Source organism: Barbatula barbatula (genome assembly GCF_947034865.1).
Source record: "Barbatula barbatula genome assembly, chromosome: 2".
Classification (NCBI taxonomy): Eukaryota; Metazoa; Chordata; class Actinopteri; order Cypriniformes; family Nemacheilidae; genus Barbatula; species Barbatula barbatula.
In genome coordinates, this window is record NC_136767.1 from 22,905,071 (window position 1) to 22,932,979 (window position 27,909).

General features: G+C 40.1%; 3 protein-coding genes across 6 annotated transcripts; 1 reads left to right on the forward strand and 2 right to left on the reverse strand.

Moving 5' to 3' along the window:
• Positions 1-38: 38 nt before the first annotated feature.
• On the reverse strand, positions 39-19,575 carry brwd3 (bromodomain and WD repeat domain containing 3). 2 transcript variants are annotated; one of them, XM_079447593.1, is made up of 40 exons: positions 19,348-19,575; positions 19,162-19,220; positions 19,049-19,078; positions 18,849-18,908; positions 17,626-17,776; positions 17,382-17,480; positions 16,995-17,155; positions 16,585-16,806; positions 16,346-16,446; positions 15,625-15,695; positions 15,438-15,538; positions 14,283-14,323; positions 14,085-14,189; positions 13,740-13,893; positions 13,504-13,638; positions 13,255-13,383; positions 12,949-13,174; positions 12,629-12,763; positions 12,358-12,538; positions 10,964-11,054; positions 10,721-10,891; positions 10,539-10,633; positions 10,010-10,220; positions 9,833-9,931; positions 9,490-9,597; positions 9,247-9,371; positions 7,216-7,298; positions 5,450-5,561; positions 5,311-5,372; positions 5,070-5,225; positions 4,877-4,997; positions 4,681-4,806; positions 4,487-4,562; positions 3,816-3,866; positions 3,475-3,618; positions 3,228-3,380; positions 2,963-3,108; positions 2,755-2,831; positions 2,422-2,547; positions 39-2,345 (listed from the first exon to the last, which is right to left on the reverse strand). In XM_079447593.1, the coding sequence occupies exons 1-40, from the start codon at positions 19,466-19,468 to the stop codon at positions 1,639-1,641; spliced, it is 5,322 nt and encodes a 1,773-aa protein (XP_079303719.1). In that variant the 5' UTR covers positions 19,469-19,575; the 3' UTR covers positions 39-1,638. The 2 variants fall into 2 exon arrangements, with proteins under 2 accessions (XP_079303719.1, XP_079303718.1); XM_079447592.1 differs by having other exon boundaries at positions 10,539-10,636.
• A 1,315-nt stretch (positions 19,576-20,890) lies between these two features.
• On the reverse strand, positions 20,891-23,617 carry hmgn7 (high mobility group nucleosomal binding domain 7). Of its 2 annotated transcripts, none has more exons than XM_079482268.1 (6): positions 23,334-23,617; positions 22,567-22,593; positions 22,432-22,461; positions 22,076-22,123; positions 21,858-21,965; positions 20,891-21,706 (listed from the first exon to the last, which is right to left on the reverse strand). In XM_079482268.1, the coding sequence occupies exons 1-6, from the start codon at positions 23,346-23,348 to the stop codon at positions 21,647-21,649; spliced, it is 288 nt and encodes a 95-aa protein (XP_079338394.1). In that variant the 5' UTR covers positions 23,349-23,617; the 3' UTR covers positions 20,891-21,646. The 2 variants fall into 2 exon arrangements, with proteins under 2 accessions (XP_079338394.1, XP_079338395.1); XM_079482269.1 differs by having other exon boundaries at positions 21,858-21,962; positions 23,334-23,539.
• A 330-nt stretch (positions 23,618-23,947) lies between these two features.
• On the forward strand, positions 23,948-27,619 carry LOC306905652 (uncharacterized protein). 2 transcript variants are annotated; one of them, XM_079476435.1, is made up of 4 exons: positions 24,014-24,158; positions 24,348-24,387; positions 24,787-24,943; positions 25,665-27,619. In XM_079476435.1, the coding sequence occupies exons 3-4, from the start codon at positions 24,793-24,795 to the stop codon at positions 26,318-26,320; spliced, it is 807 nt and encodes a 268-aa protein (XP_079332561.1). In that variant the 5' UTR covers positions 24,014-24,158; positions 24,348-24,387; positions 24,787-24,792; the 3' UTR covers positions 26,321-27,619. The 2 variants fall into 2 exon arrangements, with proteins under 2 accessions (XP_079332560.1, XP_079332561.1); XM_079476434.1 differs by lacking the exon at positions 24,348-24,387 and having other exon boundaries at positions 23,948-24,158.
• The last annotated feature ends 290 nt before the right edge of the window (positions 27,620-27,909 follow it).

Consider the following 27,909-nt stretch of genomic DNA (forward strand, 5'->3'; position numbering starts at 1 on the left):
ACAGGTATGTAAGTTTAGCATCACAAAACAGACGATAACAGTTTTACCATTTTATTATATAAGAAATCCACAATAAAAAAACGTGTAAAAAATGTGACACGCACGTAAGCTAATTACGTTTAACGTAATTTCTTCATGACCATCTCGAGTATTATTGTAACAGAACCTTCATTTGTCTCCCACCCCACGAAATGATCTCAGAGGGGGGAAATGACGTGAAATTAAGAGACAAAATTAACTTGAACAGTCTGGTAAAGGGAAGGGCACAGAAGCTGAGAAGGTTAATGAAGAATCTTGATTGGCTAAAAATATTTATCTGCATCGCGATTGGCTGCTGTTGTACAGGCGTGGTCTAGATACTGGGGTGAATTTCTGATGCATCAGAGGAAAATAATTCCAAGTACCAAATAAAAAGGATGCAACGAGTGTTTCTGAGAGAACACAAACACTTCTGTTAACAGCCTCTGACAAATCAAAGCCAGGTTTTACATCTGATATCTCCAATCAATAATGCTAAATATTCACCATCCTTAAAATAGACAACAACATTGATCATATAACCACTTTAAACCATTTTCAAAGAGGGGTTCGGTTTCATCCCTGTACAAAACATAATCTCTTCTGTTTACAGGACGAAGCAGAGAAAGAACACAAGGAAATAAAATACAAGAAAATACACAGTAAGATGGTTTGAGGGTAACCAGTTTTAATTTACATTGTATCTGAACCAGTCCATGATTCTGATCTCTTACCCTCAAATCAGCTGCCACATACTTGACATAAATGTGCAAACATTATCACTGTTGTTCACCTTAGTGTAAGATAAAAAAAAAATAATCAAAGTATGCTTTACAGCAGTGGAAAAATAAATATTTTCTGTAAAAACACTCTGATGTGGGTTTGTATAACTGAACAGAAGAAAACAATGCATTTTCTGCCACATTTCCCATCATAATCCATGTATCTGGGCTCTAATGGATGAGGCATTGTAAGAACAATCTGGAAGTAGTTAATGCATCCGAGAGGTTTAGACCAATTCAACATACGCACAAAAATCTAAAAACATCAATGCTTACAGCCATGACAAAAACTGATAATATTATTATTATTATTCAACAGAGGTAAGTATACAACCTGATTCAAATGTAGAGTCAAGACAGCTGAATTTTATAGTAAACCTTTTGCCTCCCCCACATGGCAAGGTCAGAAACGAAACACTGATTTCCCAAAAGAGAGTGAAACGAATGCTAGAATGATGGAGGATGAGGAGAGCAGCACCATCTTTCTGATCATCATAAAGTGAACAGACAGAAATTCCTCAGAGCGAGAACTGGAAACCAAACACAACAAATTGGGAATCAAAATAAATCAGTCATACAGGAGGAAGAGGTGAAGGTTAATAGAGAGACCGGGGAACGATAAACTGGATGTGAGGAGAAGAGTTGACTCTTCTGCCCTGGACCAGAATAAGGCAGAGGTGATTGATTAGTTGATGGCATGGTGGTTTCCATGGAAACCACAAACAAGAGAAAGCACCACAGTCCAGGAAGAGTCATGAACATTAAGTCAACAACAAAAAGAAAATCCCTGCAGTATCGCTGTAGTGAGTCTGTGTTTGGGTCATAAAACACCCAAGTCTTAGTGCGACCAGCCCATGAGATGGCTGACCCTCGCTTTTTCAGTCATTCGACGGACTCTTCCAGAGCGTGACATTCCCAGATTCAACGGGTCTGTTGTTGACCCCTCCTCTTCAGAGTCGTCGTTGTACAAAACTGTCCGTCGTCCTTGGTTTCGAGTATTGACCCGCCCCGCCTTTGCAGTCCTTTGAGAAGACCTCTGACTTCCAGTATTTCCTGTTGACTGAGCAGCCTCATCATCCTCAGACTCCTTCTCAGACTCTTCACATTCCTCTTCTTCCTCCTCCTCCTCCTCCTCCTCTTCAGGCTCCTCTTCTTCCTCCTCTTCAGGCCCCTCCTCCTCCTCTTCAGGCTCCTCCTCCACTTGTACCTCGGTTTTCCGCACTCGTTTCGCTGGTTCAGGTGTGGTTTCCTCTTCTCCTTTTCTCTTGCGGTTTGTGTCAGCCACGGAGGCAGCTGCCACGTTGCCCTTTTGTTGGGTTTGAGGAGCTTTGCTGTAGTCATGATCGCCGCCATCGGCAAAGCCGGCCACCTCATCCTCGCTGTCCTCGCTCTCTGATGAAGACGACGATGTTGAGGAAGACGATGTTGATGAGGACGATGTGCTTGATGTACCAGACCTCTCAGATTCAGAGATCTCTCCCTCTTCCGTCAATGCTGCATGTCTACGTGAACTTAGACTTCCGTTTGACAGCAGGCCATTGGCATCTACAGAGAACGCAATGTCACAATCAACTCAAAGGAAAGATAAATAAGAGCGATATAAATTTGTGCGCGTGAATACCTGAGAGTTTCTGTAGTGTAGCTCGGCTGCGTTTAACTATGCCTGATGAAGAGGATGAGGTAGATGAGGAGAAAGTGCTCGATGAAGATGAAGCCTGACTGTCTTCATCGACTTCAGCATTCAGATCTGACAGAGAAAAATAAATCTGGTATTAAGATCCGTTTAAGGCAATCAGGTCTACCATTTACACCAGTGAGTTACATGTCACATGTTTTGTGAGTGACCACTATTTGGATGTGCTTACACTTGTGTGTTTTGTGTTAAAGGGATTCCACACCTAAAAATAAATATAAAAACAACACCAAAAGGACTATCAAAGACAGACAAACACACCTTGTGGGGTTTTCCGTGAGCAGACCTTTGCAGGTGTCTGGGAGGTTTTCTTCCCTGATTTTTGTTTTCCTTTGGGGCTGCAAGCACAAGCATAAGAATTATGCTTGGGTGTATACGTGTATAAATCTTTAAATTTAATCTTTAAATATTTTTTACATTCCTAGTAAACTTTTACAAGATGATTTACGTGTGCATGCATGCGTGTTACCTGTTAGGAAGTGACTGTAATGTCTTGCTGTAACTGAGTCTCTGTTGATTCCTGCGCTGATTCTGGACAGCAGATTTATATTCTGAGATGATAGAAATTACCTGATGCTCAAAGAACGCAGACAGACTCAGGGTCATGCTGTAGATCTAAAAGACAACAAACACGGATTTATAGTGTAGGTTCACACGGATATCGCCCAGCCCAATATCGGAGTCTACAAACACTATCAGAACCACATTTATACAGCAGTGAGTGCCGGTCTTACCCGTGACTTTTTGTTTGGCGTGTAAGCTTTAGAATTGCTGAAAATTAGCCGCACATCTTTGGCAAACTCCACCGGATTCTCGTAGTTTCCACCCATCAAAGTCTCTGAAACAGTGCCTAAGTCCATAGGAGTATCTATAATGTCACGATAATCCTGAAACAGAGAGTTTCAAATTAGATCTGAATAATGTGAGAAGGCCACGCTAAAGACAGCAGTAGTGGATAGAAAAAGACAACAATGAAGTTACCGGGTACGCAAAGAGGTCGACAGGCTGGCGGAACGCCTGTGAGTCTGGGCTTGACATCATTCTCCTCAGAAGTTCCCTGCACTGTTCCTGCCATGCATTTACATCCAAGACCACGCCCCGTTTCTGCGGCTCACTATTGGACCGCTAAAAATGGTAAGAGGGGTTAAACATTTTTATTTCTTCTGAAATTTGATTTAGTTATAAAGCACTGCACATATAGACCGCACATAAATACAATAAAACAGAAAAACGAAATAAGCTATTATAAACAAAGTAGCTTTAAACAGACTATGACATTCATTCTTACAAACTTTGGACTTTTTAAAAAAATGTGTTCTCACCCTTTGGCCAGTGGAGGTGCAGGGAGTGTCTGAATCCACATCCACCGTCTCCTACAGAACAAACAGATACACTGAATAGTTTTCGGCTCACTGCACCCCGCCCTTTCGAAACACTACGGAGGCTAACACAGGACTAAGATGTCATCACGTTTTCACTTCTTTATACACATCAGAACACATAGTGATGTATATTATTGAGCATTTCTATCAATAGATCCTCAAAACGTGATGCGACCTGGGAAAACCCAACACATGGTGAAATTGTACATATTTCAGATTTTGATACCATATGAAAGCTTGGTTCCAGACCTTTCCAGAACTGTTTTTATTTTGTTCATACCTTGTATGCAAAAGTCGGAGTCCACCGGGGAAGACTCAACTGTTTCTGGTGGCGAGCTCCACCATCTCCAACAATAATCATTTGACCTATTTTTTTATATTTCTGAAAACTTTCCAGTGTGACATCCGACAGGTTTTCACAGATCGCATCACAAATAACTATACACAGCACCTTTAAACACTATTTTGATTGGTCCATTGCATCACCCAGCATTCCTCCGCTCTGCATCGGGCTCATCTATCACCACGTTAAGTTTCCTTTGTGAAACCTGGCTTACTGTACAGGGAGTATATGTGAAGCGTTTATGTTCAGCACAAACTCCAAGGCTCACCTCTTCCTCTCCTGCGCTGCTTAATTCGGTCTTCATCTCATTGTACAGATCCAAGATATCAGTGGAGCTTTGATCCCTACGACGAAACACAGACGAGCATGAATAATGAAAAGCTACATGTGGAGACTGAGCCCAGCAGGAGGACCGATGGGTTTGTAGCTTTGATGTGAGGAGGAGCATGTGCAGTTTCTCACCTGATGAACCGCAGCAGGATGTCAGTGACCGTTTTGGCTGCTCTGACGATGGGGCTCTGTGGTTCATTAAATGTTCGCGCATTATGCTCAATGTAACGTACCTCCCACATCAGCGCTGAGATCCGCCTACACAAACATGAAAGAACTCAAGCAACTGTATATGATTTGAGTTTGTGTGACTCTGAGAGCTGTTTACCTGTAGAAACGGTGCACTGATCTTGTTCTGATGCTGCTTAGGTCGGTGGGATAGGCCACAACAGTGCAGTACATTGGATATTCTCTTAAATCGACGGGACAGGAGAAGGGCTTTGCCACATCTTAAATGCACAAGGGTGTAATTAGACAAAGTTTTAAACTAAAATCTTTGTCTTGTTATGTGTTTCTCATACCGAGTGTCAGTAGCTGATCTATGGCGGTAATGACTCTCTCACACTCGTCATCTCGTGTGTGTAGGCCCCACTCGCCCTCCTGTGGGGTGTACAGCAGGGACTGAAGCTCATCCTCTGTTACCGGTACACTGTCCTCAACATGCTCTGGGATTGGAGCTGTGGTTTGCCAATCACACAATCAGACACGACAGAGCATGATTGGCTGGTTTAATGTCAGAGCTCATGAAAAGCAAGTCATTACCTTCCTGAGGTATGGGCTCCATATCCCACGGACTCATCTTCTCTCGCTCTCCGTTATCCCACCTGTAAAGCAACACATGCATTCGTAATATCCCAAAGCAACCGACCAAGAACACAAACCAATTTTCTGGATCATGTACCTGACAACGTAACACTGGAAGAGGCTGTCAGAATATTCAGGCTGAAACGGCTCCTGACTCTCCACCGAACCAAACCACCAGGCGTCATCAATGATGCTTCTGAAACGGAGACCTGCAGAAACAGTCTTCTGTAAGCTTGGCCTGGCGTTAGCAGTGCATTGTAGGCCTGTAGCGATAACAACTTTTTGTTTGCCGCTTAATGCATCAGAAATAAGTGCGATAGTCGATATTATTGTCATTTTAGAAATCTTTTATGCCACTGATTAAGTACACTTGTTATAATAATCTATTCGAATATGAGATGTTATTCTGGGTTTTCACAGGGTCACAAATGTTTACATGCTGACTAATAATGCTAATGCTGAATGTAGATACACGTTATGGTTAGTAAAATATCAAATATCTGGTTGAAAGTTTGGAGACATTTAGCAAACAGTAAACAGACTGACGGATACAAATGCTTTAATAATCGCTGCATTTTGTTTACTGTTGTGTGTCCATTTACCTGCTCTGCGTGTCTGCACCAGTGTTGTTAAAATAAGCACGTGTTTGCTGCTCTTCATGTGGCGAGTCTTTGGCGGGAGAGAAGCATCGCGTGCGGAGCGGAAATGGATCAAATGAAGCGCGTTTGGCTCTAGATAAAGATATTAGAGGATATAGCGCCAAAAGATGAATGTTCCTCAGTGTGCATTTGATGTGATTCTCCGTTTTGAAGACGCGGGGCTCAACTTAAACAACCAAGATAGTCAAAAGTTTTAAATGGTTTATTAGGCTGTCTGGCGGCCTGAATAACGAAGCAAAGCTCCAGATCTGTACCGCGGTTCTGCCTATCGAGGACGACTGGTCTAAGGTGTATTCATACATTTAACTTAACTGTCTGTAGGACCTCTCTCGAGCTCCACATGCGGCTTTTGTTTTAATCAGTTGTGTTGCTGTTTTCGTTACCGCCGCATTTAAGAGAAGAACGTCTTGTTCGAGCGCTTCTTTGTTTTTATATCGGAGGATAATGCAGTGTAACTCCAGTCTTTTCACCTGCCGCTGTGGCGACTGTCGCGAGACCCGGTTTTGACACACAGACACAGGGCAGCGCTATAACATACAGCGCCATCGGATACAATGTTAAGATGGTTTTATGTAAACAATGCATATATAAACACAATGTTGATGTATTGCATCACCAAAAACTACAGATGTCAAGTTTATATATTGACTATCGTGACAGGCCTAGGCTGTGCAATTATTCGAAAATGCATCATAATCAACAATTTGGGCCTTCAACAATAACAAAATAATCAAGGTTAACCGATTATTGTGCCGCATTCCATTATGCAAGGATCCTCTCTTTTCTTGTATTATAAAATCACAGCGCACAGCTTTCCTTCATAGTGGTTAAGCTGTGCTATTTCTTTACATTTACTTTTCACTTTAATTCACAGTTTAAAAGCAAAGTTTTTTATTTTCTATGTTGTTTCAAAAGTTAGTGAGTAATTGTGTTAAATAACGGGGATTTCAATATTGGCCAAAATAATCGGGATTATGATTTTTGTCATACTCTAGCAGCGCTAATGCATTGACAATAGATTCAGTTCTCATGAAAACCTCAAATGAACCAAGAAACTTTAGATTAAATCATCTGCAATAGGTATAAATGTAATTACGGGAATAATCATATGATCTAACTGTGCTTATCTGAAAGCACCATAGTTATTGTGAACTTTAAATTTAAATAGCATGATGCCATCGAAATAAGAAAAAATAAAACGCACCTGGTTGCCAGTTTCGTTCTTTGGCCTCATTATAAAACTGTTGTAGCACCAGAAAGTCAATGACATCAGGCATGTCATGATACCTAAAGAGACAACCATAATAATCATTTTTATTAATAAATGTAAAATTGTTGATCTAAATGTTATGTTATATTCTGTATTAGTATCTGTTATGCTATTCCAATATTAGTAAGCCTTCAATCCCTCCATACCTTTAACTGTTAAACTGCTGAACTGTTTAAAATCTAGGGCTGGTTAATGGTTAATCGCATCCAGAATAAAAGTTTGTGTGCATCCAGAAAGTATTCATAGCGCTTCACTTTTTCCACATTTTGCCTGTGGAAGCCTTATTCCAAAATGGATTCAATTAATTATTTTCCTCAAAATTCTACAAACAATACCGCATAATGACTACGTGAAAGAAGTTTGTTTGAAATCTTTGCAAATTTAATAAAAACAAAAAAAAGCACATGTACAGAACTATTCACAGCCTTTGCCATAACACTCAAAATTGAGCTCAGGTGTTTCCACTGATCTTCCTTGAGATGTTTCTACAACTTGATTAGAGTCCACCTGTGGTAAATTCAGTTGATTGGAAATGATTTGGAAAGGCACACACCTGTCTATATAAGGTCCCACAGTTAACAGTGCATGTCAGAGCACAAACCAAGCCATGAAGTCCAAGGAATTGTCTGTAGACCTCCGCGACAGGATTGTATCGAGGCACAGATCTGGGGAAGGGTACAGAAACATTTGAAGGTCCCAATGAGCACAGTGCCCATCATCCGTAAGTGGAAGTTTGGACCTTGTCGCCCAGCCAAACTGAGCGATCGGGGGAGAAGGGCCTTGGTCAGGGAGGTGACCAAGAACCCGATGGTCACTCTGACAGAGCTCCAGTATGCCTCTGTGAAGAGAGGAGAACCTTCCAGAAGAACGACCATCTCTGCAGCACTTCACCAATCAGGCCTGTATGGCAGAGTGGCCAGACGGAAGCCACTCCTCGGTAAAAGGCAGATGACAGCCCACCTGCAGTTTACCAAAAGGCACCTGAAGGACTCTAATGCCACGAGAAACAAAATTCTCTGAGCTGAAGAAAGAAAGATTGAACTCTTTGGCCTGAATTGCAAGCGTCATGTCTGGAGGAAACCAGGCACCACTCATCACCTGGCCAGTATCATCCCTACAGTGAAGCATGGTGGTGGCAGCATCATGCTGTGGGGATGTTTTTCAGCGGCAGGAACTTGGAGACTAGTCAGGATCGAGGGAAAGATTAATGCAGCAATGTACAGAGACATCCTCGATGAAAACCTGCTCTGGACCTGAGACTGGGGCGAAGGTTAATTTTCCAACAGGACAATGACCCTAAGCACGCAGCAAAGATAACAAAGGAGTGGCTACAGGACAACTCATGTGAATGTCCTTGAGTGGTCCAGCCAGAGCCCAGACTTGAACATCTCTGGAGAGATCCAAAAATACCAAAAACCTGATGGAGCTCGAGAGCTCTTGCAAATATGAACGGTGCTTCAACAAAGTATGGAGCAAAGGCTGTGAATACTTATCTACATGTGCTTTTTTTTGTTTTATTTTGAATGAATTTGCAAAGATTTCAAACAAACTTCAATAAAAGTCAATATGGGGTATTGTTTTGCAAAATTGAGCAAATTTAATCCATTTTGGAATAAGGCTGTAACATGACAAAATGTGGAAAAAGTGAAGCGCTGTGAATACTTTCCGGATGCACTGTATGTCTGTGTACTGTGCATATTCATTTTTAAGCACAAAAACATACACATACATGTATACATATTTATTTAATACACATTTAGGAAATTTTTACATGTATCAATAATTTAAATTATATATGTTTTTTTATATTCGATACTTTTCTTAAACATATGTATTTGTATGTGTTTAGGTACACAAAATGAATGTGCACATATATTCTGCAAACATAAACTTATTCTGGATGCGATTAATCGTTTGAAAGTCCTACAATGGTTTATGAGTGTTTGTGAGTATGAGTATGCATACTTCAAGCTGAAGAATTCTTTAGTCATTTTCCCCGAGGTAGGGTCCAGAAAGGCCAGTTTGAGGCAGCACAGAGTGGGTGGCCCGACCTCATATTTAATACCCACTACCTTCACAGACTCCTGATCCTAAATAAAAGACAAACAAACAACATTCATTTATGACCATACTGGTTTGGTAGCCAAAAAAGGTAAACCACATGTAATTGTGCTCAGATTTGTTCTAACAAGGATGTTATTTCTTTACTCTGAGGTCCAGGCGGTTCCAGGGCTGTTTCTGAGGATTGACACTGTAGGCTTTGGCACGACGCACGGCTCGGACGTATGCTTGATGGCCCTGACTGAAATATATCAACTGCAAAAGGAAACAGTGAGAGATTACTGCAGTAAGCTGCATGTGTATAGAAAGGATATTGCGTCAAGTATCAGGGTGCTACAAATAAAACACACAGACATGCACACCGCTTACTTTTCGTAAAATGAAACCTATTTTTAAGCATAACAATCCCACCTTCTCTAATAATTCAAATGGATGCATTGATGTAGTTTCGTGTGGCCATAGTATTTTTCTACATTTAACAAAGACATACCTCATCTCCCATTTGAGGTACAAAAGGTGATCGTCTTGGAATGGTCTCCATGATCCAAGATGGGGGCAACCATTCCTCTAACTCCCCAGCAGGTACAGACTAAACACACACACATTTATGTCAGTTTACATTTGAATACAAAGATGTTTCTAAGGATGAGGAATAGATCGATTTTACCCGCTGTTTGGTCTGTTTAGGTTTCTTCTTTTTATCTGGTGATTTGCCCGCTCTCTCCTCATCTCCTTCTCTCTGCCCTGCACCCTCCTCCTCCTCCTCCTCAGAGCTGCTGCTCCTGGCGAGACGGGCTTGCCTTCTGGTTAATCGCTTAGGGGGCTGGAGGTTAATTCCTGCATCTGCCGTCCAATCAGAATACTCGCTGGAAGAGTCACTGAAAAAAAATATTTTTGTGAAAACCTCATCCACTTTTGACCTTAAAACACAACCCTGGAAAAACAACATGTGGTTCATTTTATTTACAGGCCAAGTTCAAACCTAAACATTTTTTACGGTGTCACATCACAATTAAATAAGTTTCATTACTGCATATACAAACATCTCACTTTTTCGTTTTGAATTGCACACATGACTAATATTGAACTCTGTTCAAGTTTAAACACACGTTTGCATAAATAAAATGGAAGAAATTTATTCTACAAATTATCCATTTTATTCTGTTAAATACTGGGACATATTTCAAACTCTGAACCTGGAACTGCTATCTTTCTCCCACTGTGCTTCCCCATCAGACGACGACAAGTCGCGGTTCTCATTCTGTTCCTCCTCCTCCTCCTCTTCCACCTGCTGCTTGAAGACAGAGTATATTTAACTGAACAAATCTGAATAAAGTGCAGAATGAACACCTTGGTAGTTTGAGCCTGAAGTATTTACCTCTGCGTCGCTGTCGGATTCTCTTGTGCTGTCCTCGTCACGCGTGTACGTGCGTGTGCTTGCGCTACGCCTCCTGTCTCGGGTTGAGCGGGTTTGATATGTGTGTCTCCGCTGCTGTGGCTTCCGTTGAAGCCTTCGTAAAGTGCGAACACTCTCACCTATCGTCTCGCTCTACAGAAAGAAAATAAGTGTTATACAACAGTGCTCCGGATGGATATATTTGTGTACATGTGTAACACTCACTCCTGTTGTGAGTGCAGGTTTTTTCTTCTTCTCAGTAATGTAGAAAGACCGCTCCACCTCTCCTTTCGCTTGCCTGCAGTCCTCCATGACTCTAAACATACACAAACATATTACAGTGGCTTGCAAAAGTATTCATTGCCCTTCATCTTGGTCACATTTTGTTGTTGCTGCCTTATCTTAAACTACTTTAAATAAAAAAACTAATACATTAAACTCACCAAAAAAGATTTGCATGAAATAAGTACATTGCATGAGTATTCATACCCTTTTCTGGGACACTTGAAATTTACCTCAGAAGCATTAGTTTTGCTTGTTGATGTTTCTACACTTCAAGTGGAGTTAACTTGTGGCAAATTCAATTGGATAAGTATGATTTGGAGCACATACCTCTCAATAAAAGGTGCAACAGCTGAAAATTCATATCAACTTAAAAACCAAGACATGAGGTCAAAAGAACTGCAAGAAGAGCTCCGAGACAGGATTCTATCAAGACACAAACCTGCTGCATTGAAGGTTCACAGAACCATGTAGCCTCCATTAATCCTTAATTTGGATCCATCATGTCTCATGCACTGCTCAACACCTGTACAGTACCATCTCAATAGTAAAGTGTGGTGGAAACAGCATCATGATGTGGGGGTGTTTTTCAGCTGCAGGGACTGAGGCATTTGGCAGAGTAAAAGAAACGTTCGACGCCACAAAATACAGAGATAATGATCATGAAAACACAGCCCAGAACATTCAGAAACTTGGACAGGGCAGAAGGTTAATTATCCAACATGACAATGATCCCAAGCACAAAGCTAAAACAATGCAGCAAGAGTGGATTATGGACAACTCTATGTCCTTCAGTGGACCAGCAAGTTCTTGGGCTTGAACCCAACTGAACATCTCTGTATAAACCTGAAAATGTCTGTCTACTAATAATCGCCATCGAACCTGACAAGAGTTTGAGAGGATCTGAGCAGAAGAATGGCAGAAAATTGCCAAATGCAAATGTGTAAAGCTTGTCACATCATACACAAATATTTTAATAAATGTCACAAATTGGTTTTTGTTTTGACAATATTGTTCATGGAGTGTAGATTCATGTAAAAAAATTAAGTAGTTAAGGCAGCAACATAACAAAATTAGAATAAAATGAAGGCGGATGAATACTTTTGCAAGGCACTTTACATCAGCACAGAAGCAGTGTTTTTATTTTTAAGTACAAAAAACATTTAATTTGAAAATATTGGGTATATTTTCAAATTTTAAACATATGTACATTTATCATGCTTATATATTTATGTGATGTAACCCAGGGGTTAAAAAATGGCTGGTAAACACAAAGTTAAATGTTTGCCTTTGTGTCCTTAAACGTACTAACGTCAGTATATTTTTAGAACATTTACCTGAAAATGCCAGACTGTACTTCATTAACCACCACGCGACGACTCCATGCCAGCAGGTCTCTCTCAGTGGCCATCTGACTGCGTGGGGCATTATTGTGCATCTGCCTCACGCCCTCAACCTGTCCGCTACGCCGCAGTCCCACATTAGGGGGAGACAGAGGACCACCAGACCCTTCAGCACCTGAACATGAAATTCAGTTTACATCCTTTAATCAAACAGATGGCACATTGAAATGTTGTAAGAGATGCTTTAATATCAGATAATTCGAACCTGATGGATTTCCTGAGTTGAGATGCTCATCTTGCTGGTGCTGGAGCTCTCTGATCAGATCATCCAATGGGCTTTCTTCTTGAGACTCCTCTGCGGTCTGCTGGCCAATCACCTGCTCGACTACTTCCCCATCACCTAGGAAACATTAAACAGTTTCTCTCGTCTATATTCCAGCTAAATAAGGCTGAAACACAAAATATCATTGAAGTCCTATGCATAAAGAGAACATAAATTTATCCATTTAGCCAAAATTTGCCCCCAAAAGATATTTAGCTCAAATCTGAACAATGTGAACATTTGATGTGTTTCAAAGTAGTTACCATTAGCCATGTAGCCAAGCTGTGGTACAAGCTGCTCGTCTTTGCAGTTTTCTCGTCCTGGCACCAGACGCTGACAGCGGGGAGGGTGGGGGTTCCCATCCACATCCACCAGGAATGGTGGTGGCATGAGATGAGGAGCCTGCTGCGTCTGCTCATCTAGTACAAAATTATTGGAGTCCCTGATCAGCGGCCGGAAATCCGTATGGAAGAACATTTGGTCCGGAATCTGAGTGTAGAGTTGGAACAAAGAATTCAATCGTCTGCTTGAGAAGTTGCGAATCCAGCTGATCCAACACAAGCACAAACCTTTTCATAAAGTTGGCTACACCCGAAGCCAAAGATGAGCAGATGACCATGTGAGTCTGTGCAAGCAAAGTGCTGCCCATCCACTGAAAACTTACAGTCAAACACAGCACCATGACCCTGACCCTCAATCTAGGAAGAAACAGTGAAAGTTTAAAGTTTAATTTTTCAAATCTGTACACCAACTATTTCTGTTTAACATCAGTAATTTATTTTAAACAAAAAGAGGACAGATGAGTCATGCGTCCTCACCATGTTGAAGAAGTTTCTGACTTTATGGCCTTTGCTGAGGTCCCAGATGTAGATGTTACCATCATGGCCAGCCGATAACAAGATTCGTGAGTCAAAGGGGTGGGCTTCCAAAACAAACACCTCATCATCATGACCCTACGGGCAAATAACCATGCACGTGTGATCCTCACATAAAGGCAAACGCCACAGGCCACATCAACCAATCAGATAAACAAAGCATTTCAACAAACACATACCGACAGCACATGTAATAACTGCCCGTTTGTCGAGTTCCAGACTTTGAGAAGGCAGTTGGAAACGGCTGTGATGACAGAACGGTCACAGCGATCCCACGCGACCATGGTCACAACCAACTTGGTTGATTTATCATCACTTGTTACCACAGCATTCCTGTGAACAAAACACATATGTCCATACAGTTGCTAATAATAACAAAAGGAAACACACAGACTTCTGGAATTAATAGTAGTAGAATTTTTTTTTACTACATGCAGACAATGCAGATACCATATGAGAATGCCCACTCCATACTTGGCAACAGAAACTTGTCAGCCATCAAAATAAAGTGTTCACACACTAACCCCGGTAACCTAGTAGTCATGTCCAGCACGATACTTTTCCATTCCTGCTGTTGGTAATGCCAAATCCGAGCCGTACCATCCCGACTACCACTCACAAACCTGAGACTAGAGCAACCAAACAAACACAAACAAAACATCAACACAAAATTCAATCAAAAAGAAACAATGCACTTACTGTACAATGATAATAATACTCACCCATCAGTGTTATTGCAGAATTGAATAGCTACAACTTTATCCTGAAACCAAAGAATCAAATTTACACTGAAATCCATTTGTTTGTATGTACAGTAGAGATGCGCGGATGAGCTAAAACCCGCATCCGCTGCTTCAAATCAATTATCCACCCGCCATCCGCCCGCACATATAATTTTCTTTGATATAGATATCCGCACCCGACCCGCAACCGATCGTCACTTTAATTCATCAAATTATTTTCTTTAAGCATGATGTTATCAGATTCAGTGACGTTAGAACTAGTCTGTCAATATCCGATATTAAAATTATACGCTAATCGTTAAATGCTTTTAAATGAACATTTATTTGTATAACAAAAAGTTTGGCTTCGGCCACACAAACACAGCTCAAATAATTTGAAATATTATACTGGAACATTCCTAAAACAGATATTCAAAGTAACAATAAAGAACTTTTTTTCTTTCCAGAAAACAGAACAAAGTCCGATAACGAAACGGTGCCAATTCAGCATTAGCGACTTGGCCTTTTCTTTTGCACTGTGCAAACACAGAATAGCATCTACTGTGCCTGGATTCAGACGATTCCGCCTCACCTCTAATACCCGCACTAAATGAGCGTTCGCTTGCACAGCTTGTTGCAGGAATGCACAATATTCTCCTAGCAAGGCAGCGCAGTCGTGGGAATAAGCGATCTTGTTTGTCGCAGAATAACACATTTTACTCTGAGGACTCATCTAACTGAAAGTTTCTCCCGGATCTGTTTCGCCTCCATTTCTGCATTAAGAAAAGGACCCCCCTCCACTGTCGACACCCGCGTATTTATTTTACATGAGTGCAAAATTGCCGGTTGCCTGGTTGAAACTGCTATTAAAACACATTCGTATTTTAAAGAAATGTTGTTATAAATAATTGTATTATTAACGAATGATCTCATCAACCCGCGACCCACCCGCAATTAATCAGAATATATTTTTTATTACCCGACCCACCATACCCGCGGATCATCCGCAGCGCCCGCTAATCTACAGCTTGCATTACATTCCTATAATCTCCCAGAAGGCTCTGTTCTGTCTTTTGACTGTATAATTCTACCACAGTATTTTCAAATTCCCATATTTCTCATCTCTTTGCCTGTATGTTTCCCACCCTCTCTCACCGTATGGGCATCTAGGTCCGAAAGCTTCATGGGCATCTCTGTGCCGAGGTAGTAAACTCTGATCATGTGATCCGTTCCTCCAGTGGCCAGAAACATCCCCCCTGAGGTCAAAGGTCAGAATTACATCCATAAGATCATAACATGATCTTGAAGAATGAAAAATGTGTGTGGGGGGGGGCTTATGTACCAGAGCTGAAGGAAGAGCAGGAAATTTGAACTCCAGGACGGGAACGTTCGATAAACTTCACAGGCCTATCACTGCAAACACAAAGCACATTGACATTACAAGGTAAGAAAGTTGATCACTGTTAAGACAAAAAATAAAGCACAAATAAATAATACACTTAAAGGTAAATTTCTCCTTCAAAGTGAAAATATCTGTCATTATTTACACATCCTAAATCTTGTAATATATAAATATTGGTCACAGAAAACCGTTGGTCCCCATTGACTTGCATTGGTTTTGTGTTTATACAATAGTCAATGGAGACCAAAGCTTTTTGATTTTCAACTTTCATGAAATATCTTTGTATTTTGCAAAATAAAGAAAATCACACAGGTTTAAAATAACAGTACATTTAAATAATGACAATTTAAAGATACATTCTTTAAAGTGATAGTTCACCCAACAATGAAAATTCTAGCCTCATTTATTCACACTTGTGTTATTCCCAATATATACGTCTTTCTACCTTCTGCAGACACAAAAGATACTTTTAAGCACACCGGGCACTAAACAACACTGGCACCCATAGACTTCGATTGTATGGACACAAAACCACTAAAATATGTTCTTCTTATGTGTTTCACAGAAGAAAGAGTTGTCCACAGATTATGAGGGTTAATAAATGACCAAATTGGTACTTGAACCATCCCGTTAAGATCTACACAAACAAAGTCACACTTACACAAACTTCATACTGAGGGAGTTCCACTGCCAGAAACAAACCATGCCGTCTGCCCCAGTGGTGGCAAGATACCGAGAGGAACCTAATGCTGATGGAGAAAACTGCACACACAGACAGAGTGAATTTTCATTTAAACACACAGAAACCAAATGGAACTGACACATTTGTCTTTGCTCCCCACAGCACCTTATATTCTACTGTAAAGTCAATTCATAAATGTAAATCTGCCTCATACGCACCTGTATTGAGGTTATGGAGGCAGTGTGGCCTTGTAATACAGCCACAGGGGCACAGGTACGGAGGCACCAGACACGGATGATCTTGTCACAGCTGGCAGAGGCGAGAAGCGTGTTCTCAAAGTTCACTGTCATGTCAGAAATCTCTGCCGAGTGACCTCGCAGTGTTGCCAAGAGACGTCCATCGTCTGTCACCCAGATCTTCACAAGGCAGTCATCAGAACCCTTAGTGAAAAACATGAAGCAAGATTACAAACAAGTACAAACTTCCAAACAAACTTTAAGAAATTATATAAGAGTGACTGAATCAACAATACATTTTCATATTTGTATGTACATGTAAACAAAACCTTTTTCATTACTCCTCCGATACCCTATTCTAAATCCAAGATTTACTCAAATAAATACATTACCGTAAATATGCGTTGCCCGGTCCGGTCAAATGCCACACAGTACACAGATGAGAGGTGACCAAGAATCCTCCGATGCATTTTCATGTGCTGATAGATGCAGGATGGGAGGGCTTGGCCAAATCGAGCCACTCCTGCTGTTCGTCGAGCACCCATGATTGACACTGTACAGAAAGATTAAAACCATTTCAATTCACAAATAAACATTTTAAACAACCCATATGTACATCAATCAAAAGTCACAAAGCACCATTTCTATATTTAGTTGAAAGAGACGGCTCAGCTTATATAGGTCCTTCTGGAAAAAACAATCAGCTTGTGTCTATTTGTTAGTTATGACTCCCAAGGCTGTATTTGAGAGCAGAGATTATAGGGAAGGGTAGGACTCACCAATATTTGGAGGTTTGGCACAGCTGATAGACGGTTCTGGCGGCCGCCCCCTGTGCAGGGCAGCTACTGCAGAACCACTCCATACTGTATGTGAGGTACCTAATGCAAAAGAAAAATTACACCTTTTATGGAATAAGCCATAGTGAAAGTTTGTATGTGTACATTTGTTTCGTATTGCTTGCTGGGTGCAGCATCCTTGCGTGGATATATCACTCTACTCATTGTATTTGTGTAAGACTCTTACTCTTTGCTGTGCGCAGTAAAGACTGTCGTCCTGTGCCCAGTAAACTGCGTACGCCGGGTACACTAGGAGAAATGTGTTTATCTACCAGCGGGCCAATCTGCTCACATGCACGTAACAGGTAATCTGCAGGTATGTGCTGATTTATCAACACCTAAAACACATGCATACAAAAAGGATCAGTGCTTTGAAAACAATACTGTAACCTGTGATCAACCATTCTATGTGGTAAAATCATTAGATTCGATTAAACTTTATTGTCATTAAACATGTACAAGTCAATGAAATGTAGCTTTGTCTAACCAGAAGTGCAATAGCACCAATTGCAGGATATACGGTACTTGCATAAGTGCAAAAAAAATCTGTATTATGAAGTAGTTTACAGATGGGTTCGTACAATGACAATAATATACAGATAGCTATTACTATAAACAAAATATACAGATGGGGATATACAAGGGCTGTGCGATGCTAAATAATGCGATAATCGATATATTTTTTCGAAAATCAATTTAAATTGTGATAAATGATAAACCAACATATATTTCACATTATTTTAGGAAGAAGAAAGCATCACTACAACTTCTGAAAGTGAATAGCCAATTTTGACCACACGTATCTTTTCGAAGTACTAAATAGCTCAATTATAGCAAACCATCGCGATATGCAAATGTAGTATATTTCGATATATTGCACGGCTCTAGTATATACAACGGTGTTCTTTCATTACAAAAGTGCATTGCGTTTATCTCTGAATACTAGTAAAATTAATACTACATATTTACACAGCCTGCTGAAAGCCCGACTCTTTTAACACAAACAAGCCCCCTGCCTGATCCCAGCCAATCAAAAACCTTCCTCGTCTTATCTTCCATGTTGTCGAAAGCGGCAACCGGGCTTTGATTGGCTGGTGGTTTGGAGTGACGCACTGGCCCACCAATCCCTTCCGTATATTTTTTTGCGTCCCGACGCCGACACCACCCCCGGCACGCACAAAGCCTTTCGTTTCAAAACAAATCCCATAAATTTCGACACCGAAAATAAAAACTTCCCAAAAAATAAAAAACGGACTCATATATATTATTAACAATGTTCTCAATTCCACCAACGCATCATTAATTTGACGCGAGTTTATTGCGCTGTAATATAAGAAAGCCCGGCACCTGTTAGAGTTAAGTGCCAAATTTCACGTGTGTGTATGTGTGCGAGAGTTTATTTAACCTCACCCAGTCCTCAAAGCTTCGCTTAAACTGTTTCCCATCCCAACTCCAGCGCTTCGGGATGATCTGCACTCGCAACGGAGAAAAACACCAAAGACATCAATTAGACACGCGGTTCCCAGCCGCGCGGGGATGAAGACATGCGGATGTTGGGATATCAGAGTTGACATAATGGGTTCGAGTGTCAGAAGAGAGATGAAACTAACCTCATATTCGTGCAGCTCCTCCAGTAGCATCTGCAAAAGGCACAGACACACAGTCCGTTACAAATACCGCAACACACTCACTGCAAAACACTGCCACTTACAGCCCATCTCACCTGAGCGGATTTCTGACATGGTCCAGACTGCAAAAATCTGGCAATCAAGAAATACAACTCTGCAGAGGAAGCGAAACACACACAACACCAGATGTTAGCATTAGCTTAGCCTAGCTTTGCTTCTCGGGCTAATGCTAATACACCGCATAAAGTCTCTCTGGCAATAAATGCATAAAAACACCATACCGGCTTCTATCTGAGAGCCCGGTTCTGCAGCCATGGCCCGACCCGGGCGGTGGGTGAAGGTTCGCGAGTGTTTTTGTTGCGGGGGTCTGCTTGCTAAGAGTGGCCTGTGCTGTATTTGCATTCAGTGTTCGGCCTGCAGCCGCCGTTCGAGCTGCTTTGTCTGAGCTCCCCCGCGCGGCGGCTGTGCGCATATGCACCTGTAGTCCCACGCAGTCCGCTAGAGGAAGCGCACCAGGTGAGCGCACCATGAGCACACATGCCACAGAGACGGACATTTTACATGCTTTGCAGTTAGGTGGTTTTCTAAATGTTATATATTTTTGTATGTAACATGTCGGGATTGTTCATAAAAAATGTGTTTTATAGACTGTGTACGACATCTGAGGAGAACTGCCAAGCCTGTGCAACCGATTACAAAATAAAAATACTCTGTTACACGTGTTAGGGAAATTGTATTCTACACGGTAACTTACTAACGTTACATCTGTTATGTAATTTGGTGTATAGATATAATATGTAAGTATTATGTAAAATTCTTAAATTGTATTTATAATGTAATACAGCCATAAGACTTTTAGTTGTTTAACATGATTTTTGCATAAATTTTTCTACATACACTGAAATCCTGTTTTGATGCATGTACAAACACCAGCCATCATACTTTACCCTAAAATTATTTTCATTATTTTCTCGTTTGTATGATTTAGATCGCAATGTACTGTGTATTACAGCTCTGATTAATTTACACTAAACTACTTAAAATAAAAATGTTCAGATACCAGCAATGTGTCCTACAATGTAATTGCAGGGATGTGAACAGCATTTGTAGGTTGTCAGTCTGTTGCCTCATATGATTCAGACTGAGCAAGTCTTGGATGCTGCTTGTGCTCATTCATTCAATCACCTTGATTTCAGACAGACAGTTCATTCATATACACCCTTCAAATAATCACTTTTTTATTGAAAGATGATCAGCTTAGATCCTATATGATTTGGAGTGAGTTGTATAGTTATATTTCATAATGCACAGACTTAGTTTGAGTCTCTGTGTTTTCTGATCTCCAGCCACGTCAGATCCTTGATCTATTAACAGAAAAACCCTGGATACAATTTGAATGCTTTCCTGTTATTTCCAATCTGAACAAGACCTTTAACCTCACATCCTAACCCCTTATGGATAATAGTTACAGCATGTAGGGCTCATCTTGGATACACTCATTTAGTAGCAGAACAATTCATCTGTTTTAATAGTGTTATCAAATAGTGTCAAACAAGTAAAAATTATATAGCATATATTTACATTTAAGGTTTATTTGTCTCACAGCTGTGCTGGACACTGATGTTATAAGGATCATTTGTTAGGATTCAAATGCTGCACGAAACAGCAAAACCTTTTGCTAAAATGGTATAACCCACAGTAAAAGAAATAAACTGGGACCTGTTTTGAAAGACAATAACGGTTTACAGAACAGCATATCATGAAATATATTCATAACAAATAAAGTTACCAAATCCAATAAAAAGACCACAGCTTGAGGAAAACTCTAATGATGGATTTTTATTGAGTGAGACCGAGAGCATTATAGGGGACACTTTTTCACAGATGAATTTTCAGTGTTAAAAAAACTTCAAAAACACTTTTTTCTTTGAATCCCATAATTTCAAAAAAGTCCTCTTTAACAACAGAAGGTATTTTTTTCTTCCAAACAAAGTCCCATTAAACTATTTCAACAAATTGCAAAGGCGTTACGATTTTTAAAAAGCCAGGATTCGCCATCTAATGCCGATCCTGGAATGTAGTTCTTTTTTTATTTGTCTTTTACATTTGTTTGATTCATTCCTCATTCTTAAAGACAATCCATTATGTTTAAAAGAAAAAATAAAACAAATCCCGTACAGAAACGCCACAGAACAACACCACAAGCACTAACATACAGACTGAGAGCAGACCATAGCACCATCCAACACTCAACACCCACCTCCCACTCCAAAACCAAGCTACAGACCATCCGCTTAAAAAAGAAAAAAGAACAAAAATAGAAAAACAATAAAACAAAAGAAAGTGGCCGCCTTTTTCACACCGCTCGTGTTGTAGACACCTGATACTGCCGCGGCAAGACTTATTAGTCAGATTTGTTTTTTGTGCTAAAAACCTGAACCAGTATTTACAAATTCGCTGATAAAAATATTCCTCTGGTGGTAATGGGCAAAGAGGAGGTTATGAGAGAGCTGGAGAGGGAGAGAGAAAACTGGAAAAGGGGAAAGAAATGGACGGTCAGACGGATGACCAGGTGTGGTGCTACTCTGTCTTCGGGTCCTCCTTCTCAGTTTCTGCCTCCTCATCTGGAGTTTTCTCAACCTTTAAAATGAAAAAAATAAAAATAAGAATCCTGCTACTTCAGTTTTGGTCATGAATCTCTTCCTTTAAAAAGATTTGCAGAATTAGTTGAATTATGTACTGCTGCAATGTTTTTATCCATAACCTTATATGAGATAGACTGAAAAAATACCTCATTGGTCTTAGTCTCCCCATTTTCCGATTGGTTCTCCTCCTTGGATTCGTCAGGTTTTGCCTTTGCTTTCTTCTCTTCCTTTTTATCGTTTACCTCCTTCTCCTTCTATCCGAGAGTTTAAAAAAAAACAAAGAAAAAGTATTTATACGAGTAACACATCCGTGATCATGTATCAATTCATGGCGCATTTATGCAAGTATAATTACTATTTGTACCTTGGGAGTCTTTTTGGGTTTGGGTTCAGGTTTTGGAGGTGTTGGTTTCTGTGAGCGAAAGAACACATATGGTCCATGCACAAGGATGTTTTAAAATTTTACTAAACTATTAATGAGCAACTTAATAAATCTATTTCCTTTTAAAACATAACTAGCTCGGGCAGACTTTTATATTAGTCCTATAGGTAATCTGAGATCAAAACTCGCACTAAATTAGGAATACAACATATCTATTTGAATGAACTGTACTGAATTTTCCCCCCATAATATTGAAGGATTTTAAAGGTTTAAGACTCTCTACAACTAAGGAAATAAAGTATATAGACATTAAGGCTAAATATAGACAAAATACATACCGCTGATAATCTAGCAGACCTTCTCTGAGGCTACAAGGAGGAAAAGAAAAAGTTTATGCAAAGCCATGGGGCAGAGGAGCAGACATGTACATAGAGCAATGCATCAAGTTTTTTTTTATATTAATCGTTTCTTACCTCCTCCTTGACTTCCCCATCAGCTCCCTGGATAAATACAAAACAAATATAAAGTTAAAAACTAACATTTTATGCACATAAAAGGCGTTATGCTTTATTAAAGTTCACGTGGCTTTAACAGACGGATAGCACACAACAACGCACAGTTTATTCGTCAGTGAGCGAAAATGCAAAATGGTCTTAAATGTTTTTTTACAGAGGTATTCCAAGACATGGGATACACATATTTCAATAAGGAGGAGGGGCACGATTTTCCCGCCTCAGCGCTGCCACCTACCGTCAAGCAGGCGTTATGACACCCCTCTTCCACGGCGAACAAAGAAAATGCATTAAAATTGCTTATTAACGTGACCGACTTTTCCCAAAATCACACCCGTTTAGAAAATAAGAGTTATCCCCCTATTTTTTAGTCCCTATTCGACGGCGTTTTAGCCACGATCGAGCTTATAATCGTCGGTTTTCTCGTCGGGCAGTGTTGGAGATGGAGAGAGGGCAGCATGGCTGCGGCTGCACGGGCATGAGATCAAGCCGAGCCTCAGCACAGCTCAACTAAAACCCTCATGCTGAACGCGGTGCCGTCGACAAAAACCCCGTGATCCGGCGGGGGGAAATTATCAAAATAAATACCGATTTTATATTTACCCACTAATTCTAAAGCAGGCGCCTCAATTTCTATTAAAAACGTTGTCTCGAGGGCTTCCTAATTTCGCGACTGATTAGTAAGGGCAAAAGTGTAGCCGTATGCCGCGCTCGGCTTTTCTACATACCTTTCTCTTGGGCATGTTGAGTGTGGGAATTTTTTCTTCTTTTATGCAAAACTAACAGGTGATCTTTTGTTATTCGGAGTTCACAGTTCAGGAGACTGTCGTCCGCTATGCACTAATTCTGTAGTAAACACAGGGCTACATTAGAGCCAGTGGTTGAATGGGAGGGTGGGGGCGTGGCACCACTGTGATTGATGTTCCTTTCGTCCAATCGGCGGGCATCTGGATCAGCCACAGAGGAGCCAGATTCTCACCTCCGCTGTGCTTTTACGCGCGAAACAATAAGCGCAAAAAGAGGCAAGGGCAGAACTTCATATAAAATGTCCCTCCCATCAAATTCACAATTTGTAGATCTGATCTAGTGACGCTCTCCCAGTTTAGTACGTTTTGTTGTAGCACGTGTAATCAAAAGGGCAGGAAAAAAGTTATCATTTATTGGATAACAGAACGTTTTTCATACTCCTGTGTTGCAGTGCCTTAACAACATCCTTGCTGGATCTATGGTTATTTGCTGACTAGGGTTTTAAAGCAGGTAGGCAGATGTGTCTGCTTGTTTTTGTAAAGTGTGTGTGAACCAATCTGTAAGAAAAGGAAAAAAACCTTCTCACTTCTGCTTTATTCAGGCAGGGGCCTAATCTGTGTAAGTGCTTGGGTGTGTGAGGCTGAAATCTATAACTGTCGTTACTTCCTCAGTGAGCAGTTACAGACGACAGTCTACAGACCTTTGAAACATTTAATCCATGGGATAGATAAATAGATAGATAGACAGACAGACAGACAGATAGATCAGAAACCTTACAAACAGGTACCCCACTGTTCTAAAACAAGGTAAGAGCCTTTCATTTCGTTAAATATTTATTTCTTTAGAAATATATTTTTTTCATGTTTTTATAGACACAAATGCTCATAATGGATTACATCTAGTTGTCTAAAGGTTTTAAAGAGACAGTATACCCAAAAAAATGAAAATTCTGTCACCATTTACTCACCCTCCAGTTGTTTCTCTGTTGAACACAGAGAAAGATATTTGGAAGAAATTCTCAGAAGAAAATTGAGGGTGAGTAAACGATGACAGAAATGTTCATTTTTAGGTGAACTATTCCTTTAAGTTTTATTGTTCAAATGACTGAAATAATATATACATATATGGACAAAAAAATGGTTACATTCAAGCTACATTTATGGTTATTGTTCATCTATTAAGGAAGGAAGTTCAGAGTGTGGGTGTGTGTGTTTGGTTGGCGTAGTAATTTAATACTATAATATTCAGACCTGTAACATTCAATTTTTCTTATCAGTTTGATGTTACATTATGCCTTGCTATTGAACTTAGTTTGTTTAAAGTTACTCTTTCCTGTTTGATTATTTTTTGTTCATGTAATTGATTCATTCTAAAAAACATTTATAGAATAAAATATTTAATCACACATTCATTAAAGTGGTTTTGTGTGTGTAGTTGGTCATGCTCGGAGAAGCTTTCCTTCATGTTCTGAACTGCAAAGACAACACCAAGAATCATGCTCAACACATGATTCGCACCCCCATTAACCATCCCGACCCTTGTATGGCGAACGCTGCTGCCAGATCATCTCTGAACCCGCAGACTGTGAGAGGTGAGAAACCACAGAATTATGGGTTAAAAGTATTACATTATGTTACATGCCTTGCAACAGCGTTAAATGATATGACCAATTACCATGGGAGATGTTTGTTTCTTGTGTTTTACTTGAACAATGGTGCAAAATATCAACTTTGCATTCTTAGACGATTAGAGCGCTCCTAGTCCTGGGGAAGGTTAAAATATAAAAAAAAAACATTTAAGTTCAGGAAGGAAGTGTGATGCTGGTGACAATTTAAGCACACAGACAAAACATTAATTCAGGTGTTGAAATTAGTAAAGAGTAGTAAAAAGGCATACAGCATATAAACTAAAACTGTGTAATAAAATAAAATATTGAATAGCAATAATAATGCAATGTTGTGTAATATATATAGTTTCTGCCTGTCATTTAATTTATGATGCAACAAAACTACTGTCAAACAATGTAAAAATGTAGTGAATAACATGATGTTGAGATATATTGAAAGTATTTCTATGTAAATGTTCGGCTTGCCCTATTATGCATTGGGAAAAAAAACACTCAAATCCAAACAAAAAGAGAAACAAAAACATCTTGTAAACTTTTGTAAGTATTGTACTTCCTCATTTAGGTGCGTACAAAACATTGCATTAAATCAAGAATGTTTCCTCGCTGTTTATTTCTGTTATATTCTGTTTAAAATTAGCTAAAGGTTGGTTCTTTGGTTGCTCACACATTTTTCTCTTCCTGCCAGCCTGTAGGCCTGAAGGCCCTGAAAAGCCAGGACCTTGCCGGGCCTCTGCCCCCAGTAACGCTGTGCCTATTCTCAGCTGTGGTGGGGAAGATCACTTGGGCATGACGTTGTATTGCTCCTGGTGCTGTCCCAGCTTCTATAAAGACTATCCGGACCTCCGACTTGCAGGCGACCGGCTGGAGCATTGGAGTCCTCATAACCCTGACCTGCTTAGCTCAGAGGACAACGGGCCACTGATACAATCTCAGGACCTGAGCTCTCTGGAACCTTCTCTGGATCAAAATCAACAGGTCAAGGCAGAAACACAGCAGGATGAGGGCTATCTTGTTATGGAGAGTGCTCAGGGTCCTGGCTGGGAGAGGAGGCTCACCAACTCCATGTTGAATGGTTATCTGGAGAATCAAATGCTGGAGGTGTTTTGTCAGCACATGCAAAACATGGCTTGCTGTGGATCATCATTGCCTGGCACTGATGTCATGCCAACACTGGCCCCCACCAGCCTGACAGTTCCGAAAGAGCACAACACCAATCAAGAAGAGATGGATTCTTCACCCAAAAATGTTGTGCGGTACTTAAGCACTTGTTCAGCTCCAGCCACGTCCCATTTCAGCTCACCTGTGCTGCGTATCTCAGAAGCTGAGGAGCCACCCTCGTAAATACACCCACTCATCATGATAACATCATTCCTGTTCTCGTTTAAATTTCATCTCCTGTTCCCATGTATTTTTGTCAAAACACAAATACTTTAGCAATGGTGTGTGTTCACATTTGCATTTGCCTTTATTTAAAGTAGAAATTTGCAGTATTCAGTTCAGTATTACTTCATTTCTATAGCACCTTTCAGAATTTTGCATTATTGCAAAGCAGCTTTACAGTGAATATAAATTAAGACAGAAAGTAGTGACAAGAGTAAAAAACAGGAAATTATTAAATATGATAGTATTATAAATAGTATTATTATGCAAATATTTTTCTATTAGTGCATTGTATCTTTTAATATGATGTACATTCATAAAACTTAAAATTCAACTAGGTTTGTAACTGGACCTTTATATTTATAGTGCTAATAATCAAGTGTGTGTTAATTTCTTAAATAAGATGTATTATTATTGCCAGGTTTAGAGTATGTGGAAGATTAATTCGATTATTACACAAGCTTGAGCAAAAGTGAAATGCCGGAAGAAGAGAAAGAGAAGAGAAACTTGTACTGCTCCAGTAGAGCTTCATTGTAAGTGTATCATAATAACCAATAGCCACCAAATGCCAAACGCTCCTGTCTATGAAACGGTCATTATATGCACACTTGTAGAGAAACCTCAAGCACAATTTCTACATTACAGATGTTGAAATTGACTCCGTCTTTTTTCTCCATACTCATCACCTCCCATCCTTTCTTTTATTTTCATATAAAGTTTTACTTAACAGTGTTACCACAATTAGTTTATAAGAAAAGAGGAACCGAGCTGTCATGTATAGATTATATACCTTACAAATGTTATGCTTCCTTTCGGTCCTGATCCAGCTTTCATTTCCTATGTTGATTGAAACGTCACAAGCAAACTTCCTGTTTTATTTATATTGTCATAATTAAGTTATCTATAGTTTGATTATTTTATGAGTTATTTGGCATAAAATAATAACGAAGTTTATTCATCGTGAGAGTGGACAATCACTCTTTTTTGTAAAATCGCACCATCTGCTGGTGTTATTTGATGCATTACACTGAGGCGTAGACTAACATGGTCCGGGCGCTCTCTGCTGGTATCTTTCAGAACACCGTCCAATGTCTTAACTATGGGTTATGTCATACTGGCCATGACATTGTCGTACACTGTGTGCTGGAAGACTTCATTTGTTTCATATTACTTCGATGTTTACAGCTAAAATACATTCCCTTTTGTAAAGCATGTGTTAAATCAAACATAATATATGAATAAAGTAATGGTTTGGTATTTAAATCTCCATGCCTTATTCATCAATTTTGCTGACATACTCTGTTTGACGTCTGTCTGACGTCAGATATAGGGAGGTACCAAAGTGACAGGTAATGGGCCATGAGAAATAAAGTGTGTGAAATACGAGTGTGTGTGAGTGTGTGCCTATGTGCACGCTGAGACCCTGGCACTGGTACAGCCAAACTAGCATCATCAACAGGATTAACTTACTGTTAGCTGTGATCTGTAAATGTGTGTGTGTGTGTTATCTGTGCCAACATGGCTACTTCACACTCTTGTATCTGCTCTGT

What these genes read in the sequence shown, in the direction of transcription:
- brwd3 (XM_079447592.1), bottom strand. Translation starts at nt 19,468, where the DNA reads ATGCAAATACAGCACAGGCCACTCTTAGCAAGCAGACCCCCGCAACAA. An exon ending in AATCCGACAGCGACGCAGAG is followed by an intron (nt 10,637 to 10,720) that starts GTAAATACTTCA and finishes TCTGTCTTCAAG; the next exon opens with CAGCAGGTGGAAGAGGAGGA. An exon ending in TACCTCAAATGGGAGATGAG is followed by an intron (nt 9,598 to 9,832) that starts GTATGTCTTTGT and finishes TTCCTTTTGCAG; the next exon opens with TTGATATATTTCAGTCAGGG.
- hmgn7 (XM_079482268.1), bottom strand. An exon ending in GGTCTGCTAGATTATCAGCG is followed by an intron (nt 22,124 to 22,431) that starts GTATGTATTTTG and finishes TTTCGCTCACAG; the next exon opens with AAACCAACACCTCCAAAACC. An exon ending in GGGAGACTAAGACCAATGAG is followed by an intron (nt 21,707 to 21,857) that starts GTATTTTTTCAG and finishes TTCATTTTAAAG; the next exon opens with GTTGAGAAAACTCCAGATGA.
- LOC306905652 (XM_079476434.1), top strand. Translation starts at nt 24,793, where the DNA reads ATGCTCGGAGAAGCTTTCCTTCATGTTCTGAACTGCAAAGACAACACC. An exon ending in GAACCCGCAGACTGTGAGAG is followed by an intron (nt 24,944 to 25,664) that starts GTGAGAAACCAC and finishes TCTTCCTGCCAG; the next exon opens with CCTGTAGGCCTGAAGGCCCT.